General features: G+C 43.8%; 1 protein-coding gene across 1 annotated transcript; it reads left to right on the forward strand.

Annotated features, from left to right (window-relative positions):
* Nucleotides 1–11785: 11785 nt before the first annotated feature.
* On the forward strand, nt 11786–12748 carry LOC104858961 (olfactory receptor 13C7). Its single transcript, XM_010619438.1, has one exon. It carries the CDS (start codon nt 11786–11788, stop codon nt 12746–12748), a length of 963 nt encoding a protein of 320 aa, XP_010617740.1.
* The last annotated feature ends 8509 nt before the right edge of the window (nt 12749–21257 follow it).

A 21257-nucleotide genomic window follows, 5' to 3' on the forward strand; every position in this document is an offset into this window, starting at 1 on the left:
GGAAAGAGCTGTTTTCACAAAAACTAAGGTTGAATATTTCTGGAGGCTGGTGGGGACATCATGTTATAGATTCCAGAAATTCAATTTGGTCAGATTTTGCAGAGAAGGGAGTCAAAGTCAGATGAACTGATTTACACTGAACTCACAAAAGACTAAAGAATAAAGCAGACACTGTAAGAAATAAAACTGTTAAGGAGGTAAGAAACTTTATGTTTTCAAGTCCAGAAATCTCATCGAGGGAAAACTCATGTATTTCCTCCTGTAACCACACCTGCCTGCCTGCATCTTTCCTGCCCCAAGATTTGGTTCGAGGAATAGAATCTTACCTGATTGTTGGAGCCCACTCAAAACTCACATTTTCCAGTTAGGGTTGGGTAGGAACTTTACTCACACCTAAATCAAATTTGCAGACATGTTCATATTCAAATCTTCTCAACCTCCCAGAACCAAAATTGGCAATGTAGATGATTACAATGTTACTGCCAATGAGATTCCAAACACCAGATGTCATCAGACTCTGCCAGTGTCCCTAAAATGAACTGGCTGCCTCTGATTTCTAGCCAGGTGTGATGACCTGTAATCCCAACACCCTGGGAGGCTGAAGCAGAAGGGCCACAAATTGCAGCCCAAGGAGGTCTTGGTGGCTCGTGCCTACAATCCCAGCACTCTGGAGGCTGAGGCAGAAGGATCACTGTGAGTTTAAGGCCAGCCTGGGCTACATACTGAGTTCAAAGCCAGCCTGAACTACAGAGCGAGATTCTGTCTCAAAATAAAAAAAAAAAAAAAATCAAATCTGATTTCTGGGTCCTTCTTTGCAGATTGCCTTGGCAATCTGGTTTTATTTTATTTGCTTGTTTTGTCTTTTAAGTAAAAGTTCCCACATGCTTCTGAAGTCTACCAGTCATGGGACTCACTGATCTATTTCAACCCCTCCTCATTAAAGGAGGAGAAATGGAGGTCAACAGAGAGGTATGTGAATTGCACATGATCCTGCAAAAGGGGAACCTTTTTCTAATTGGTAATGGTAGAATATCCAAAACGAATTCTCTTAGGATTAAAAAGATGAGGAGATATTTTCAGAGAAAAGCTCCTTTTAGTGCCAAGGAGATAGAATCTGATGCCTGGCAGAATCTTGGGATATAAAACCAATCCAAGCTTCATCTTATAGCCATTTTCACGGGATCCTCTCTTTTGTAGGTGATTTCCCAGACTCTTGGAATAATTTGAAGAATGGGAGCTCACAACAATGTCATCATCAGGACACCTGAGTTGTTAGAGTTCCTCCAGGATCTGAAATTTATCTCTTCCTCCTCTGGTCCTAAGCCTGCTTTCTGGACTCAGGAAAAACATGCTTGCTCTCTTGCCACAGCTGCAGGCTTCAGAAACAGTTGCCTTGTTGCGTGATCCAACCCCGCTCCCAGCCTGCTCCCTCTGCTCTTTGCGGGCTGCTTCTTTTCTTCCCTCCCAAGGGGTGAAAAGCTGGCCACAGAGGTTGCACTTACCCAGTGGGGTCCATCCAGTTCAGGCTACATTAAGCTCTTGCAGGAAGGCAGGCTAGGATAGTAGGGAGGTTGCCATTTTACTGGTGTCAGATCAAGTGACTGTTTCTACTGTCACCTGTTTATCAGGCTGTTACCTAGCTATGACCACAGAGCAGATCTTTCAGAACTACACCAGAGTACACACTTTTTTTCATGGCATGTATTCTTTGCCTTGAGATGACCCTGAGTATCAGAGAGGTCCAAACCAGCCCCAAAAGCCCTTGCCTGGCCTTGGGGTTCAGTGAGGCAAGGAGACAAATGGTGGCTTTCAAGTTTGGGACTCATCGAGGAGACCCAGCCCAGGAGGGCTGGCTAGCAGGCTCTCCTCCATGCCCCATGCTACTCTCCAGGGGGGACCAGAAAGACTCTCAGGAGATTCGGAATGGGTTGCTGTGGGGCTGAGTCCTATCCCAGAAACAATTAAAGTTTGGTGAGAGGCTCAGAGAGTAGACTTCATTCCAAGTGCTTAATGTAGCCTGAACTGGATGGACCCCACTGGGGTAAGAGCTGGGCAACCTCTGTGGCCATAGACCCAATTAGGCAATGCTGTGGAAATCTACACAGAGCTCTCCTCTCACTACAAGGAAACTTCAGCTCAGAAAGTTTCTGGTGTCAGGTATTCAGGATGCTTCTGACTTTGATCACAATTGATTCAAAGTGGTTCTGCCACTGACCCTCAGAGAGCTTAGAAGGGAGGAAGAGCTGAAGCTCAGTGATCCAAACATGACCAGAAACTGTGGGGCAGACAGAATCCCTAACTACCCAGTTTCTTTCTCTTGCCCCCTGTCCCCCGACCTTCCCATCAGTCCAAACAATCTCTATGCTCCTGACACATTCCATGTGCCCAGCACCAGGGAGTTAGGATGGATTAGGGACATAATAACCAGAATGGGTCTTTGTCTTCAGAGAATACCTAGAATGGAACTATCTATAGCCTGAGGTATGTCTGAGAGTAGCACAAAGCAGCAGGAATGTGTGGAATTACCCTAGGAAAAAGATAGCAGAGGTGGAGGAGAGGGAGACATTTAAAAGTAAGAAACTGTAGGATTTAGAGAAAGATCTGCAGTGGGAGATACAGGAAATAAAAGAATCAATGACAACCAAGTGCTGCATTTGGGACAGGCTACCTCAAAATATAGTATCATGGCATATAGATTTATTTATTTAGGTATTTTTTGAGACAGGGTCTCACTGTGTTTCACTGTATTTCAGGCAGGCCTCAAATTTGTGGTGATCCTCTTGCCTCACCCTCCTAAGTGCTGGGAATACAGGCATGTTCCATGATGCTGATCTAGAATATTTCAAAATGAAGGAATTTGAAATAGTACTGTAGTTTGGATCTGAAAAGTCTCCCAGAGGCCTATTTGTACCTAACTTGGTGCTAGTAAAAACTGCTGGAAACTTTTAAGAGATGAGCCCTTGCTGAATGTGTGGTGCAAATCTGTAATATCAGTACTGAGGAGGCTAAGGCAGGAGGATCACAAGTTCGAAGCCAGCCTGGTCTACACAGTGAGGCCCTATCAAAACAAAAACAATAAACAAAGCAAACAGCAGAAAGAGGTAAGGCCTCCCATTGGCGGTCTTCAGGTCATTTGTGGTGTGCCCTTGTGGGGATATTGTATCTTTCGCATCCTGGCCACAAGGTGAACAGCTTCGCTTCCCCACGTCTTCTCCACCATGATGTGCTGCCTCACCACAGGCCCAAAAGCAACGGAGCCAACTGACCTTGGACTAAAACCTCTAAAACTGTGAGCCAAAATATATCTTTCCTCTTGATATGTTGATTATTTGGATATTTTGTGGTAGTAATGGAAAGCTGCCTGACACAACACATGCACGAAAGTTTCTCTGACCTCTTGCTCTTTTCCCCTGCCATAGGTTATAAAACCTAGGAAGGATCTTCTGACCTCCCTTGAGGCAGATCATAAGACCTGCATGTGAGAGGTGCTTTGTACACCTAAAGCAAAAGGTTGTGCTTATCTCCAAAGATATGGGGAGGAATCTAAACAAGTAGAACTGACTCTTTCCCCCAGTTTACTATACTTAGCTCATTCTTTTATACTGTATGGGATATCTCTACTACTTTCCTTTTTTTCTTTTTTCTTTTTTTTTCCCCAGTACTGGGGCTCAAACTCAGAACTTTGAACTTCTACTACTTTTCATTCTTCATCAAACTCACTATAAATAATACTCAGGTTTAACTATTTCTTAGGATCTTCATTTTTAAAATAAAGCTTCTGTATCATGGGAAATGTATACTGAATATATATTTGTTTGCTTTTATTAATCTGCCTTTTATTCCAAGGACCCAAGCCAGTGAACCTAAGGTGGGTAAAAGAAAAAGATACCTGCTGGGGATTTAGCTCAGTGGTTCCACCGCCTGCCTTGCAAGCACAAAGACCCGAGTTCGATCCCCGGTACAGAAAACAAAACAACAACAAAAGAAAAAGACACCTTATTTTCCCCTACATACAAGATCTTTGTGGGTTTTTTTCCCCTTTGTAGTACTGGGGATTAAACCCGAGGGCTTTTCACTGATTACTTCACAATTGTCTCTCTCTCCTCTTTTTTATTTATTTATTTATTTTTTTGAGACAGTGTCTCACTAAATTCCTAAGTTTCTAGACTGGGCTAATACTTGTGCCCCTCCTTCTCAACTTCCCAGAGTGCTGGGATTACAGGCCCAGCTACATGCCAGATTTTGATAACTATAAGAAAACCATAAGGGAAGTAAGGAGGGAACCTGTCTGGGCTGCAGTAACTGTGGGGTTGTTTCTGACATTGCAATAGCAGTTTCTGTATATGTCTGTTGTGTCCAACGCTGGGTTGGTTTCTGGAAATAAAGATATGACTAAGAAATAGTTTCTGTGATTGAAGAGTTTATAGCTGATTGGATTTACTACATGGAGATATTGATAAAACATCAATATTAATAAGATGCCATTAATTTATAACTTTTCCAAATTTTATGCTTATCTTTTCTAATGCTCTCAACAACTCTATGAGGTAGGTATGAAAGTGTTATAGACAGCTAAGCTAAATAGAAATATGATAGGCTGAGCCCTTGAGAGAGTCAAGACATGGGTGAAAACACACCACAGCTGTGACCAGAGACACATTAGTTGGGGACCAAGCCTCAAAACGAGGCCAAAAGAACCAGGCCCACATACTTCCTCAAGGGATGAGATAAGTGATAATGCCTGGTATGGTATAGTCGGCATAGGCATCAGTCTCCTCAGTGGGTAACCAAAACCCCAGATTCATCACTCACCTGAAGAGTTCTTTGTTCTTTCCATGTACTCTTGCTACATGAATTGCTTTCTCATTGGATCATTACCACCTAAGCAACTATATGGTCAATCATAGGTGTAACTCACATTGTACCCGCATGGTTTTTGCTCTATAAAACTTCCCGGTAAAGTGGGGCCCCCAGCTATCCATTCAGGACCCTTTCTGTCCCTCTTAGACAGAAACTATCTTTTAATAAATTCTTCCTACTTTTAATTGACCTTGTTCCAAGAATTCATTATTTGACTTTTAGAGAACATGAGCTCAGCATATCCGACATCTAACAAGTTGAGAGATATAATATTTTCATATTTCATCTCCTATATCAGTGTGATACTTTGGTATAATAATAAAAAAATAGATATATATTGTGAACCCCCAGTTTCTGGCAGAGAGCTTCTGCAATGTTTCTCATTTCCTGAGTGATAGGGGTAAGAAGAATGTCCTTTGTTATTCATTATAAGCCTCTTTCAACTGCACCTGAGTTTGTGCTAATGAGTGATACTTATGGGCCCCTAAATAGTGTCAAGATGGAGGCAGGTGTCAAAGGAATGATCATGTGATTGGTGGGTTGGAACTTTCAGCCCCATCTGCCCATCCAGGGAAGGCGGGGTGTTGGAGATGGAATCAATCACCAATGGACAATGATTTAATCATACCTATGTGAAGGAGCTGCCCCAGAAAGCCCCAAACCAAAGGGGTTCAGAGAGTTTCCAAGTTGGTGAAGGTATGGAGGTGACACACTCAAGAGAGGGCACAGAAGCTCCCTGCTCCTTGTCACACACTGTCCTACCCAGCTTTTCCAATTGACTGTTTCCAATTGATTTTTCCCTTCATAAACTGGTAAATGACAGTAAAGTGTTTCCCTGAGTTTTGTAAGCCATCTCTAGCAAAGTATTCAACCCAAGGAGGGGGTTGTGGGAATGATATAGGGTATATGATATGTGGATCTCCATAATATAAGGGAAATATTGTAACTCCCAACCTGCTAGATGTCTGAAATGCCAAGTTTGTGTTCTCTATAGTCAAAGAATAAATTCTAGGAACAAGGGAAGTTGAGAGTAGATATTTGGGAGAAAAATTTGAGAGAAAGATAGCTTCTGTTTAAGGGAGACAGAAGTGGGCCCAGAAAGTGAGTTGCCCACCAACCCCTACTTCTTGTGTTTTATTGAGCAAAGCCACACGGTGAGGTGGGCTCAAGATGGGACAAAACTATGGTTAACTAGTAAGATTACAAGTATAGTCACTTAGGTAATATTGATCCAATGGGAAATCACAAAGTGGGTATGAAGTGGGACAAAACTATGGTCAATCAATATTATAACAAGTACAGCAGCCTAGGTAATATTGATTAAATGGGGATGAAATGGGGAAACAAGTCCTACAGCAAGCTCTTGAAATAGAAATTCTGGGAAAGAATGGGCTAGGGAGGTTGTAGTCCCCACCCGAGGGGTGATAATTAGAATATCAGTCTGTTTATCCCTAGGGAAAGTATGTAAGTATAGTTGGTCCTCCTTTCCTTGAAGCTTGGGCTTAAGTGAATGTGTCTCTGGCCACAATTGCCTTCTGTACTGAGGGCCCAGGCCTGTCTAACTGCCTGTAAAATTTGAAATTACCTTATCTGTCTACAATAGGAACACCCTACATAACCTCACACATTTGGTATCAGAATCTGTATGAGCAAAATACAGCCTGGTAAGAGGAGGATACTTGGATTGTGAGCAGGTAGAGGAACCTTTCCTTGACCTCTGCCCTCTGAGTGCCAGGAACCTCCAGCTGTATCATGTTGTGTTTCCTAAAAGGTTGGGAGGTGTTGTGAGGTTCATGGGAGAACAGTGCTGCAATTGGGCCTCACAGTTAGACAGGTTCTGCAATGTCAGTCAGAACCTCAGTGACTCCTGCCGGCCCCTCTGAGGCAGGACTTGATGTCCCCCAGCTTTAGCTGCCACAGATAACCTCCCTGCCTTCTGTCTTTATGTCATCTGCTTCTTCCTTCTGCTCCTCATGGCACAGAGCACAGAAACAATGTAAGATAAGTGCCTTGAAATGGCTGCCGCCATTCTGATAAATAACTTCCTCTTCACCTTAAAGTTTCCATTCTGTACCTCACGGGCGTCACGTTGGATAAATGTCCAAGAGTGGTCCTGAGTGGCAGCTGACACAATCTCCGACCCACCTACACCAGTCACCCACTGTATAACCAAGCCCCTTTCCGCTCCCTCTCTCTCTCCTTTGTTCCCTTTCCACCAACGGCCCACTGTGCCGCCTCGGCTCTTTAATAAAATCTCTCATACAAGCTCTGTCCGTGTGCTGAGTGATCCTTGGCAGGTGCCAGTTTCTTTCAAACAATGTAAGGGAACTTCTCAGAAGAATATGGGTATTATTAGGTAAATGAGGCTTTGCAAATCAGGAAACTTTTGCTTAGTAACCAAGCATTCACACATCTCATGCTACACACTCATTTTCCTGCTTGATGCTGGCCTGCAGAAGTGGTCTCTGCCACAAGGAGCATCTCACCTCTCCTGGGGACAACTGTCCTCCCTCATCTTCCTGTTTCACTCTTCTGTTCTGTGCCTCTGGCCTTACAGTACCTCATTCCAACTCTTGTTTTCTCTCAAAATGGTGATGGTTCTTTCCTCTTTCACAGAGGATGTGTGCTTCTCAAGATTCCTGGCAGACTAAGTCTTTCAGCTGGGTAGAAACCTTCACACCAGGGATCATATAGAAGGTATATGAATTCTGAGGGGTGTGATATCCACATTTGCCCTTCAGGAAGCCATGGTAGACACAGCTGTGTCCCCAAGTGCTGGGGTTGCTGGGGTCAGGCTACCCCTGTGGTCAGCTCCACTTGTCCCTTGGTGAATCACATTTACACAAGCATAAGCACACACGGAATACGGAGCTTTCTCATACACAAGGCTTTGTCCTGAACAATCAAACCCCAACTATCCCTTGGATGTTCTATAAGTATGGAGTTGGGAGATGGCATCGTAAGTGAGCTGATGAGGAGAGTGTGCCACCCACACCAAGACAGCTGGCCTCTGCCTCCTCTACACCACAGTGGCCTATTCTCCTTGGTTGATAACTTTCTTTTCATTTGTCTCTCTCTTTCCACTAGAAGTGCACTCCCTGCAAGTAGAGAAGTGGGCTCCTGCGCACCTCTCTGCCTTCTCTGCAGTATACACTCAATAAACATGTGCCCAGAGAATGGGCCCATCCCTGTTCTGGGTCACACTGTTGTCAGTGACTCTCCCAAGGTCAAGGAGCACATGAGCAGATGAGACGAAGCTGAACATCACAGAGTTGGATGCCAGTGAGGGCTGAGGGAAAACACAGCAGGTTACTGAAAGGCACCTAATCCAACAGCGTGAAAATTTAGAGAGTATTGTTCTTTCATTCACACTGCCCCTCAGCCACTGAATAAACACAGACTGGTAGGGATGGGCCTGAATGAAGCACAGGAGAAAAACTTAGGAAGTCTGAATGAATCACATAATCATTGACCAACCTGGTCATTGTTGGACTCTGTTGATATATAATGTTCAGAAAGAAAGAGTAGAGATAAGAAAAGGAGGAAGGAAGAAGAAAAGAAGGGAGGGTGCGGTGAAGGGATGAATGAAGAAAGGAAAAGAAGGAGAGAGACAAGGAGGAAAAGAAATAGCAAATTTCCTCCAGTGCCTTCAGAATAATTGGATCTCGGGGATGTCATCCCAGAAGATTATGAAGTTCTATATTGAGTACAACTCACCTTCCAAACTTTAAATGACTTCAGGGACTAAATGGCCCCAAAGAACAAACCTGGAATTTAAATTGACTTCTAAGGGTGATGGCCAGTCCTTTAGAGATTGTGCCCCAAGCATAGGAGAGAGGTGGAGGGGGAGGCTGAACCACCAGAGCCCTCATTCTGGCAATTCAGACCCAGTGTTGCAGTTTCTAATGTGTGGCCTCTTTCTGATCCTTGGGAAATGGCTAACTCTTGCTCACCACGTTTCTGACAAAGGTAAGTAGAAGTTTTAATAAAAGCAATACCGTAATTTCCATTAGCAGAGCAACATTTCTTTCATCAGCCTTGATGGTAATGGAACAAGGGCTCAAGGAGAGGAGAGATAAAGAGCTTTCATGCAGATGGCATTGTACTCACAGAATCAAAAAGATCCATCAAGCATCTCTAATATCATCTGGCCTCATCCCATCACTGAACATAGGAAAACGTTCTGCCAGGAGCTCCACAGCTAGTAGCTTTTTTCTCACACTCAGTCAGCCTTCTTTGATTAAAACTGTTAAGCTCTTACTTCATGAATCCAAAGTCTTACAGTACTAATAAGCTGTGTCTCTAGACCTGGCAGAGGCCATGGAGAGATTATTTTCTTCAAATGACCCAGTTCCTGAGAGAGGCATGAGAGCTGGCCAACATACAACCACATTGGGACTGTTCACTGTTCCTTTCCCTACACCACAGGGGTAGTCTATCCTGGGCACCCAGGCCATCTTCAAACTTGGGGACCATTCTCAGTATCAGCCTTTGTAGCCAATTCCTGAGTAATACATTTGCCTCTAATGTCTATTTTTAAGGCCCTAGGAAAAAAGGGAGACTGATTCCTGTGTATCTTCACACTGAAGTTAAACTATTCCTCCATATTTGGAGAGCTACTATGTGGAAAAAGGACTGACTACCTTTGGGGCCGCAGACAACAGGCCAAGGTAGAAATTGCTAGGAGGCAAATTCCAGCTCAATGACAAAGAATAACCATTTAAAAATGAATCGAGCCTCTCCAGGAGATAAAGACCCCAGTATCACTCAGACAGTCAAAAGTACACTCCAGGCCTATCAAACAAGGAGCTTCACAGTGGGCAAAGGAGCGGATTGCTAAACAGACACAAGCTCCATTGTGAGAATTAGAGTGACTATTATGGTTGATAGTCACATTAATGATGCTGACGCTGTAACTATTTGTTTACAGTCTAGTTCCCAGTTAGATTTTGTGCTCATTGAGTCCCAAGGCTGTGCCTTTTGTTGCCATGTCTCCAGCACCAAAAGCCTGCCTGCTATAGTAGTAAATGCCCAATAAATAAATACCTGTTAACTTGGACTGAATTTTTAAGGCACGAACTTGGTCACAGCTATTATGTGCTAAATAACACAATAACAGAGGAATGTCTCAGATCTTCCCAGATATGAAGCATATCTGTAACAATTGAGGAAGGGGCGGGAACACTGATAGATCTTGGAGAGATTAACTATTTGGGAAACCTACATAAACATATTTTAGATACAGTGCAAATAAAACCAAATCTCCAGCCAAGCACCGTGGCCCATGCCTGTAATCCAAGCACACCGAAGGTTGAGGCAGAAGGATCATTGTGAGTTGGAGGCCAGCCTGGGTTACATAGTAATTTCAAGGCTAGCCTGAACTACAAAGCAAGACCCTGCCTCAAAAAACCAAAACACAAAGAAACAAAAGCCCAAATGCCCAGCACCTTCAAAGTTGCAAGTAAATTTTTTATTGGCCCAGAGGGAAAAAAATCCTAATTTTGAGACAATTTAGAATTTCAAGAAAAGACTTACCCTTCCCAGAAAAAAAATCTACCAGGGTAGGGCCAGGGCTTTGTGAACAAAGCAGAGCCTCTAATGCGGGCAGACCAAGAATGGAGACAAGAGAAGATTCTGTCAGAACACTCATATAACTTGGCTACAAAGGATCCCTTCACATCCCTGAGGGTACAAAAGGATCAACAGGCTGCTGAGACCTTGGCCTGTGGTATCAAGGTAGTCTGGGGAGTTTGTCAAAATAGATGTCACCAGAGCTGTCCTCTCGGTTCCCAGCACACCAAAGAAAGGGATACTTTCTGTTTGTCTGTCTGCCTGTCTTTCTTTCTCATACTGGGGATCGAACTTGGGACCTTGCGCTTTTGAAGCAGGTGGCAGAACCACTGAGCTAAATCCCCAGCCTTTTTTTTTTTTTTTTGTGCAGGGGATTGAACTCAGCTCCTACGCTTGCAAGGCAGGAGGCAGAACCACTAAGCAAAATTCCTGGCCTGGGATACTTTATTTTCTGTTTGTTTTTATTTACGTTGTTTTCTTGTATGTTTTACTATTTTTTGTCAGCAGTTGTATTTGCAAAATTATTTGCAGAAATGATTTAGTTATAGGGGTGATGTTACCTTTCTTCAGAGTGGACTTGTGTTTTCTTCTTCTTTTTTTGTTTGTTTGTTTGTTTGTTTGTACCAGGGATGATCTCAGGCCCTTGAGCTTGCAAGGCAGGCTCCAGAACCACTGAGCTAAATCCCAGCCCTGTGCTTGAGTCTGTTAGGTATTTTGGGAGCACTGAAAACTGGGACAACCTTAGTCCAATTTCAAGGCTTGAGAAGATTCGGAGTACAGCACTCAAAGTTGTCTGTATCCTTCTGGTTTACCCTTACTCCTGTGGTGCTGCCCTTTCAGTCCCATCCCAGAGGGAGGAAGTTTAAGTAGAGGCCCAGCATGGCAAACTTTGAGCCTCAATACCTGCTCCTCATCCCCATGAGGCTGTTGGAGGACCTTTGGGGTCTCTCTGTGACCTCTTCCAGCATCTGCATGTGCTTCAGTTGAAACACAGCCTCAAGTGTCTGACCACCTTCACCAGATCTGTTTTTCCCAGAATCTTGCCTCATTGTCTTATTGCCTCTCCCATGCTTTACACAGAGGTTTTATATATTTTGCCCAGCTTTTCTAATTACCATCTGCATAAAGGTTACTATAAATTAACTTGTTAGTTCTCACTGGACATCCATGTTAAACATGGAGCTCTACTCTATTGTTCCTAGAATCCCACAGAGATGAATGTATTGTCAATGCTACTTTCTAGTTGCTCAGTAGGGCAAGGTTTTCTGTCTGGTGGCCTAGGCACTCTTGCATTACAGTAAGAGAATATGGCCCTTGACTTCCAAGTTCCTGTAGGTTTCAGAGCTGAAGCACCATGGATAGATTCAATGAGACCTCCTCTGTACTTGGGTTCATTCTCCTGGGCCTCTCAGCCGACCCAAAACTGGAAAAAACATTCTTTGTGCTCATCCTGTCAATGTACCTGGTGATCCTGATGGGCAACGGAGTCCTCATCCTGGTGACCACCCTCAACTCCCACCTGCACACGCCCATGTACTTCTTCCTGGCAAACCTCTCCTTCCTGGACATCTGCTACACCACCTCCTCAGTCCCCCTCATTCTTGACAGCTTCCTGACCCCCAGAAAAACCATCTCCTTCTCAGCCTGTGCTGTGCAGATGTTTCTGTCCTTTGCCATGGGAGCCACAGAGTGTGTGCTGCTGAGTGTGATGGCGTTTGATCGCTACGCGGCCATCTGCAATCCGCTTAGGTACCCTGTGGTCATGAGCAAGGCCACTTATGTGCCCATGGCTGCTGGCTCCTGGGCAGCTGGTATAACCAACTCTGTAGTACAGACATCTCAGACAATCAGTCTGCCCTTTTGTGGGGACAACGTCATCAACCACTTCACCTGTGAGATCCTGGCTGTCCTGAAGTTGGCCTGTGCTGACATCTCCATCAATGTGATCAGCATGGGGGTGGCCAATGTGATCTTCCTCGGGGTTCCAGTCCTATTCATTTTTGTCTCCTATGTCTTCATTCTCGCCACCATCCTGAGGATCCCCTCAGCTGAGGGCAGGAAAACGGCCTTCTCCACCTGCTCTGCCCACCTCACGGTTGTGGTCGTCTTCTATGGGACCATCCTCTTCATGTATGGGAAGCCCAAGTCCAAGGACCCAAGGGGGGCAGACAAACAGGACCTTGCAGACAAGCTCATCTCCCTCTTCTATGGGGTGGTGACCCCCATGCTGAACCCCATCATCTATAGCCTGAGGAACAAAGATGTGAAGGCTGCTGTGAGGAGTCTGGTGGCTCAAAAACACCTGAGTGATTCATAAAACTAAGACTGACAGAATGCATGACCTCCAGATTCCTCCTAATTATGGAAAAAGGTAACCCAGAGTAAAAAGAAACTTTTCTCTGGTCTATGCCATGGACCTTGAGACCAGGACTAAAAAACCATTTTCCTTATTTTTTCATAAACAATGTTAGTTTCCTTCTAAGAACTGAAGGAAAGAGCCTTTACATTTCTGGAGATGCTGGCTAGCTACTGGCTTTATGCTCATACTACAACTATTTTATGCTAGAAAAATCTTACTTCCTCTACTACCAAAGCTGGTACATATCTGAAAGGAACCATTGATGTATGCAAAGCTAAGAGACAAAGAGGTTCCTGGGCAACCTCTCCTTCCTGGACATCTGCTACACCACCTCCTCAGTCCCCCTCATTCTTGACAGCTTCCTGACCCCCAGGAAAACCATCTCCTTCTCAGCCTGCTTTGGGCAGAAGTTTCTGTCGTTTGCCATGGGAGCCACGGAGTGTACGCTGCTGAGTGTAATGACGTTTGATCACTATGTGGCCATAAAAGCCCAGTTTTGGTGGCACTGGGTTCTTTCTGTGTATAATTTTTCCTTGTGTAGAAATGGTATTTTTCATACTTTGGTGTTATCTCAGAAGCCTGTGTTTAGTAAGAAAAGGATGAAAAATATCATTCCCATAATCACAGTGTGTTGCAATTGCTCCATTATAGGGATTCTCCTTCACTCTTAGCTCCAAGGCTGGAGGGTCTTACCATGCCCTTAGCTGTGAGGGAATACAGAAATGTTTGCAGCCTTCTCTTCCTACCCCAGCTCTAATCTCACAGTGGCAAGGGACTGCATATCTTGGAGGCAATGGCCCTAATCTTTTCTTTCCCACACAACCCATATCACTCACAGCATTAACATCTATCAACATGCCCTAGGGTGTGTGTAGACTTTAAAGAAATAGAAACTGGACATGGTGACACACGCCTGTAATCCCAGCACTCCTGGAGGCTGAGGAAGGAGGATCACAAGTTTGAATTCAGCCTGGGCAACTTAGTGAGACTATGTCTCAAAATTGAAAAATCAAAGGGCTTGGTTGTAGCTTAGTACAAAGGCCCTAGATTCATTCTCTAGTACTGGAAAAAAAAATTACAGGGAAAGCAAAGAGTTATAATGATTCTCAATTGCACAGTCATCACTGGTCATTGGACTTGCTTGCCACGGACTTGCTCTGGCACGGGTGTGATAGACTGTGGGTCTGTGAGTTTGGCCACTTACATGGTCAGCAGCAGCCTTGACAGCATAAGAGATTGGATACTACAACAGGCAGATCTTCAGTAGCAAAAAAGAGTGAACTCTACTCAAAGTAATTTAAAATAACGTGGGTTTATTAAAAATAATGTGGATTTATTGAAAGCCAGGCTGTAGCTCCTTTGCTCTGAGACTCCTTTTACTCTTCTGTCTTCCACTCTGTAGGTTTGTTCTCAGGCTGACTTTTTTCATGGTTACAAGAACTTGAGCCATGGGGCTCCAGCATCCTGATGAGCTCACAGGATAGAAACCACTGGTCTCTACGATGAAAGAACATGTGCACTGGGGTTTGCTCCTGACACGGGAGGTGGGTCATCTTACCTAAGCCTGCCAGTGGTGATACCAAGGGAAATCTGGAGTTGCTGAGAACAGGGTAGAGAGTAATGGATCCTAGGAGGGCAACCAACAAAAATCTACCATGTTCTGGGCCCTGCAAAAGGCTGATTTCCCAGGGGAAATCCCCAAGAAGTTAGCATACTCCTTACTGCTTAGAGAGATTAAAGATTCCCATCAGGCTGGTCAGACAGGGGCTTGTTGTCTCACTCAATTTGATTAAAGTGAAGAAATAAATGAATATTTCTTTTTTATTTTAAATTGAATTTATTGGTACATTCTAGGTAGACAGTACAGTTACATTCATTACTGGGATCTTGTACCTTTACATGCCGGGTCTTGGTTCTCATTTTTTCCCCTTGTCCCCAGCCTCCCTTCACCCCCTCCTCCCCTCCCCACCTTCAAACACTTTAATTCCATTTTTACATTTTCTCATATTTTTTAAATGAGTATTTCTTATACAACTGAGTTTTTGTCATGAGAATCAAACCTGCTGCAAACATGACGTTTCACATCTCACCTCCACAGCCACAAATAGCCCTCTTGATGGTCTGCATTTTGAAGTATCTTTGAGACAGGGTTTCACTATGTAGTTCAGGCTGATCTTGCTCTTTTCATGATTCTCCTACCTCAGCCTCCCAAGTGCTAGGATTATGGCATGTGCCACAACACCCAGACTATCAAATGTATTTTTCAGTATTGTAGTAAGATGATGCTAGGCATAAACTGAAACAAGTAAAAGAAAAATAAAAAGAACCAATGACAAAACGTGGCAATGGAAATGGAAGTGGTCTGACTGGAGTTCCTTTTCTGGCTTTCGGCTGTCCCTCTCCCCTGCTGGAAATTAGTCTTACATTGGGTGGTCTGAGATCCGTTTGGGTTTGGCTATCTAAAGCAGTGATTCTAACCCAGTCCCTTGCCTGGTGCCATGGTTTGGGTATCTTTGAGTATGCTCCCCAAAGTTTCATAAGTTAAAGCAGTTCCTTGGTGTGGCAATGTTGAGACACAGTACAACCTTTAAGAGGTAAGACCTAAAAATAAATAAATAAGTAAGTAAGTAAAAATTTTTAAAAGGAAAAGAAAAGAAAAAAAGAGGTAAGACCTAGACCTGGTAGGAGTTAAGTCATTGGGAGCATCACCCTCATAAGAGATTAATGTCGTTTTGCGGGGGATACTGGTTAGAGTGGGCAGTTGTAAAAGGTGAAGACTGGCCTCCTGAATCTCTTGGGCTTCCTGTTTTACTAAGTGATCTCTTCCACATGTACTTGCATTATTACAATGCCTGCTGACACAAGGCCCTCACCAGAGCCCAAATAGATGAAGCTGTCCAATCTTGAATTTTCAGCCTTCAAGACTATGAGCTAAATAACCCTTCTTTTTAAATAAAGCACCCAGCTTTGAGTATTTTGCTATAGCAATGGAAGATGGATTAAGATAGTGGGTATGTGTGTAGGGATGGGAAAATGGGACTATGGAAAAGTCACCTTCCAGTATCACTGTCCCTAGGGCATCCATGTGTTGCATGGCCTGCATCGTTCCCAGTCCCTTGGATTTATTAGCATGTGTTACATGGCATGGGAAACCATGATTATAACTATTTCCACATACGTACCTGGATTTACCTGAATATAAAACTCTGTGCATGGATCTCAGGTCCTGTGTCACAGAAACTCCAAAGGTTATGCCTATCCTAACTGGTGACTACATTTCCAAGAATCTGCTCCAGCCTACATTCTGGATCACAGCAGAGGTTCTTTTCATGTAGAATTTCTCATAAAATACCAAATTATATTCCAAAACAAAGGCTTCTTGTGGACTTTCTAGAAGAGGCAAAAGAGAAAGCCAAACTCCACCAAACTACTGTTTGGGCATTTGAACAGTGAGAAGTGGTTTGTTCATACCTTCTTCCCTGGAAACCTTTAAAATGAGGCCCCTGCTCCTTGGAGTCATTGAACTGGCCACAGTCCTGTCAACCTGACCACCCTGAGGAGGGCGGGGCCTCTGCCAAGAAAAGGAAAGTGGTTGTAAACACAGGTGTATTGCTCTGAGGTTGTTTGGTGATGCCTCTGTGTATCTGTCTCTGCTTTTCCCTTTTTCCTTTCTGACTTGCTGTGCTAACATTGTGGTAAAAGCCAGTCTTAGAAGTGGTTATTTTTTCCAAGTTTAAGATATAACTGTCAAATAAAAATAGTTGACACAAGATATAAAATGTGATATTATATATATATATACACAGTAAATGATTATAACAATCGAGGTAACTGACATATATATCACTCACAGAATTACCATTTGTGCATAAGTGCACATAAGATCTACTTGAGCAAATTTCAGGCATATAATTCAGTATTATTAACTACAGGCTCTATGACATACATTAGATCTGCAGAACTTATTCATCCTGCTCAATTGAGACTTTGTACCCTTGGACCAACATCTCCCAATCTTCCTCCCACTTTCTCACCCCCACAGCAACTATTCTAGTCTTTGCTTCCATGAGAACTACTTTTTAAGATTTCTGGCATTAGTGAGATCACTCAGTATTTTTCTGTGACTGGCTTATTTCCCTTAGCACAATGTCCTCTACTTTGTTGTTAGATCCTCCTCCCTTTAAAGGCTCACTAGTGATCCATTGTTTATATACACTACATTTGCTTTATCCATTCCTCTACTTAGCGACACTTACGTTGATTCCATATCCTGGCTGTTATGAAAACATTGCAATAAACCTGGGAGTGCAGATACCTCTCTGAGATACTGATTTCCTTTCCTTTGGATATGTACTCAGAAGCAAGATTGCTGCTTGGTGCACTGACCCATGCCTGTACTTCTAGCCTTAAGAGGAATTCCAGCCTTGGGAGGCTGAGGCAGGAGGATCACAAATTCCAGGCCAGCTTGGGCAACTTAGCAAGACACTGTCTCAAAGTAAAAAATAGAAAGGGCTGAGATTTTAGCTCAGTGTTAGAGTGCTTGCCTAGTAAGTGCAAGGATTCAACCCTTAGTACCACACACACACACACACACACACACACACACACACACACACTCATAGAATGAGTGGACCATGTGATAGTTCTCTAATCTATTTGAGGAACTTCCATAATGGCTGTAGTAATTTAACATTCCTACTAATGAATAATAACAGGGTAGAAATGAGGATCATGATAACCTTTTACTCTCCCCACAAATTTTTAAAATTTTTCATATACTCTGGCACATACTGCTCAAGCTCAAATGGCCTCAACTCTATCGAGACCTCTATTTTTTTATTCTGTGTGATTTTCCTAATCAATCCAAATGTATCCAAAAAGTAAGAGAAAAATACTGGATCTTGCCCAAGTATTTGAACTGATGTTTTGCTCCCTTAGGACGTAAGTCAGGACTCTGAGTACTGAGGAAAGCACTCCCTTCCCACTGATAACCCAGACTGAGTTATCACAACAGCAGCTCCTAACACTCCCAGAGGAAACAAGAGAACTGCTCAAAGATCAACTAGGAGGAAGAAGAGGGCGGAAAGCCTGCACTGGGCTGACTGACCCTTTTTTTTTTTTTTTTTTTGGCCCTGCAGAAGTTACTCTGGGTCCGCCTTAGTCAGCAGGCTCCAAAGTGGCAACAGCAGGGCAGAGGGCGAGGTGAAGGAAAGCTGCGCCACCTATGGTGGCTGGGAAGCAGAGAGACAGCAAGAGAACAGAAAGAAAGGGCTAGGGACAGAATAGACCCTTCGAGGTCCCCACCCCACCCCATGACCTGCTTACTCCAGCCAAGCCCACCTCCTAACAGTCCACACAGCTGTGAATTCATCCATTAATGAGTCTCCGGTGCAAATCCACTGTATGAATCTTACTACAAGCAGGAAGACCCGGCCTACACCGGCAGAGTCAGGGCGATCGAGGCCGCGTTGTTCCTGAAGAAGCCGGGGCTGTCAGGTGTCACTCTCGGGAAGATATGGAATCTGGCAGACCCGGAAGGTAAAGCGTTCTTGGACAAACCGGGCTTCTTCGCGGTGCTGAGGCTGGTGGACTGCGCCTGAGCATGCCACCGTCCAGAGTCCACGGCGCCCCCTGCTGGCCACACGGCCTTCCGCGGAGAGGCCCTGGGCAGCGCGGTAGAGGAAAGGGCCAAATTCCATGGCAGTTCTGAAAGCCTGTTCCCCATCAAGGGCTTGCTGTCCAGAGACAAGGTCAAGCCGGTTCTCGCGAACTTGAAGCTACCTATCGACATCCTGGGCAGGGTCTGGGATCTCAGCGACATTCACAAGGACGGGCACCTGGACGGCAAAGAGTTCGCTGTGGTGGGCCCCTCCCCTTCACCTTGGGACCCCGCTCTTGGGCTTGTGTGTGTTTAAAAGCTTTCCCAGGGCCCCTGAGGCCGTGGTCGCAGAGAGGATTTGCGCAGACTACATGCTGAGACCCCGTCTCAAAAAAACCAAAACCACAGCAACAAGGCTGGGTGTCCTGGGATTGCTCAGAGCGGTTGTGGCCAGGTGAAGGATCTGCACTGCCTTGGCAGAGAGGTGAAGCCATCAACACCCTTTGGAAAACATAATTCTCTTAATGAATGGCTGCGTTCACATTACTAAGAGTGAAACCGGGCGTGGGGTGGCTCATGCTTATAATCCCAGCACTCCAAAGGATGAAGCAGGAGGGTCTCAGAGAGTTCAAAGCCAGCCTGAATGACACAGTGGGACCCTGTCTCAAAAAAACAAAAGCAACGACAACAAAAAGAAACATATTACTAAGAGTGAAAGCGACAAATTTGATTTGTTCTCTTGGTTGTAATAAGTATGTCTATGTTTGTTTGATCTTTTAAAGTAAAACATTTGGTACATTTTAGATATACATAATGATAACAGTCATCATGGAGAATTGGCACCTGTACATGATATATCCTGCCTCTTCGTTTCTCCCCATTCCCTCCTTCCCAAATATGCATACATTTACTTAATAAAAATCTGTAAAGTGTGAAAAAAAGAAAAAAATGTATATGTATCATAATGAGAACCCAACACGTTCACACGGAAACTCTCATCTTCCACCCCCACCCCCCAAAAAGAAGTATTCTGGGTCTAGGCGGGGCAGTCCGACACCAGCCTTCCAATCCTGACCCCAACACAATTTGCCATTGCTGAGTTCTCGTCCAAGTGTCTTCCCCACTCTGCCTCTCAATTTCTCTCCTCAGACAACGCACGTGAAGACAACTCCCCCAGAGGGAGTCATGATTCAGTCATAGCCTGCCATCCTCTGATTGGGGTTGTCCTGTGGGCCCTCTCCCCCATTAACTCTCACTGGCTCTCGAGCCAACGCCTCACACTTCTGATGTACTTAGAGGATGATTACAGGTAGCTTGGCGCAGGTAATGGTGGCTCCAGCTCCCTGTGCCTGCTGCAAACCTGCCATCTGGTGGGCATTTCTGAAGCTGCCACTTGGAAATTCTGCACGCTCCTCAGATTAGTGCTTTTGGGATCTTATAAAAATGCAGATTTAGATTCAGTGAATATGAAGTGGGGTCCAAGATTCCACATCTCTGACAAGTGCCTGGCCAATGCCCATGCTGCTCTGCAGGCTGGGCTTGGAGGACCACGGCAGAGAAGAAACTTTTACACGGAGGTCTTCTACCTTGTGCCAGTCCCTCTGGTGTGGGTAAGCCTGCCAAGGCGGCCACCTAGTCTGGCAAATGCCATTAAGGCAAAAGCCTAAAGCATGAGCTTTTAAATCCCTAACTTCCAGATTTCACTTAGTTTTTGGTATTTGATTATCCCTTACTTTCTGGAAAGTTCATCAATACGTTTGTTTGTTTGTTTGTTTGTTTGTTTGTTTGTTTTGAGACAGGGTCTTACTATGTAGTTCAGACTGCCCTGAAACTCACTATGTAGCCCAGGCTGGTCTCAAAACACTCAGCGATCCTCCTGCCTCAGTCTCCCGAGTGCTGGGATTACAGGTCATCAATGCTTTTTAAAGGAGACTATTCTTCATTTTATTCAGAAGATACAGTTGTACATTCTTGCATACTTGCTGAGGGGTTGCTCAAGGGATCTAACTGTCCATATTGCCAGAAAAGTAATTCTTCCATAGTGTGGTTTGTATGTTCCCCAAATCAGGTTGCTCAGTAGTTCCCCCTGTTAAATCAATAGATTTTACTAATTCATGGGAATGGGCAGATCTTTCCTAGAACAACATGTGTTTTTCTTTTAGAGTGTTAAATTAATACACTAATTTTACATACTAAGCTTTCTGAAATAAAAAGGAGCTTTTAAAAATTCAGAATTTTCCTTTTATAAATTAAGAGCAAAGTCTGGGAGGTTTATCAGCAAAGAACCATTGGAGAGAAAATTCAAGAAATAATTATAATAGAAGTTTCCTACCTCAACTTTAACGGTGCTGCCAACTTTGGAAAAAGTCATCCCAATTTACTGTGTTGAGTTGGCATTGTAGAGCAATGGACAACCATATTGGTCTAGAAATGTTAATTTATTTTTATTTTTTATTTTTTTTCCATGTGTACAGGGGTAACACATCATACTAAATATGTAAGATCATATCTACGTGGGTTTGATTACAGAAACTAATAAAGTATTCTCTAAATAATGAAAAAAGAATAAGACTATAAGAGCGAGAAGCAATTTAAATATGTTCAGGGACCATTTTCATCTCCAGAATTAAGGATTATTTTAATGTTACATCATTGCCTTTTCTCTTTTACTTTCCTTTTTAGTTTTATTTTAGGATTCCCTATTTGTAATGTTCATACAGAGATTTCTTTAACTGAAATACTGAATAGTTTCTCTGGTGTGAAAAACTATAATAGTACACAGGATCCTAATGAGATAATTAATAACATGAAATAGGAAGTAAAGGGCTAAAGGTGTAGGGAAAGTGGGAAGGGTGGGGGAAAGACAAT

This window comes from Fukomys damarensis, unplaced genomic scaffold, assembly GCF_012274545.1.
Source record: "Fukomys damarensis isolate Sample0158 unplaced genomic scaffold, DMR_v1.0_HiC HiC_scaffold_36, whole genome shotgun sequence".
NCBI lineage: Eukaryota > Metazoa > Chordata > Mammalia > Rodentia > Bathyergidae > Fukomys > Fukomys damarensis.

Excerpts from the sequence above, each read along its gene's own strand:
- LOC104858961 (XM_010619438.1), top strand. The coding sequence starts at position 11,786 with ATGGATAGATTCAATGAGACCTCCTCTGTACTTGGGTTCATTCTCCTG.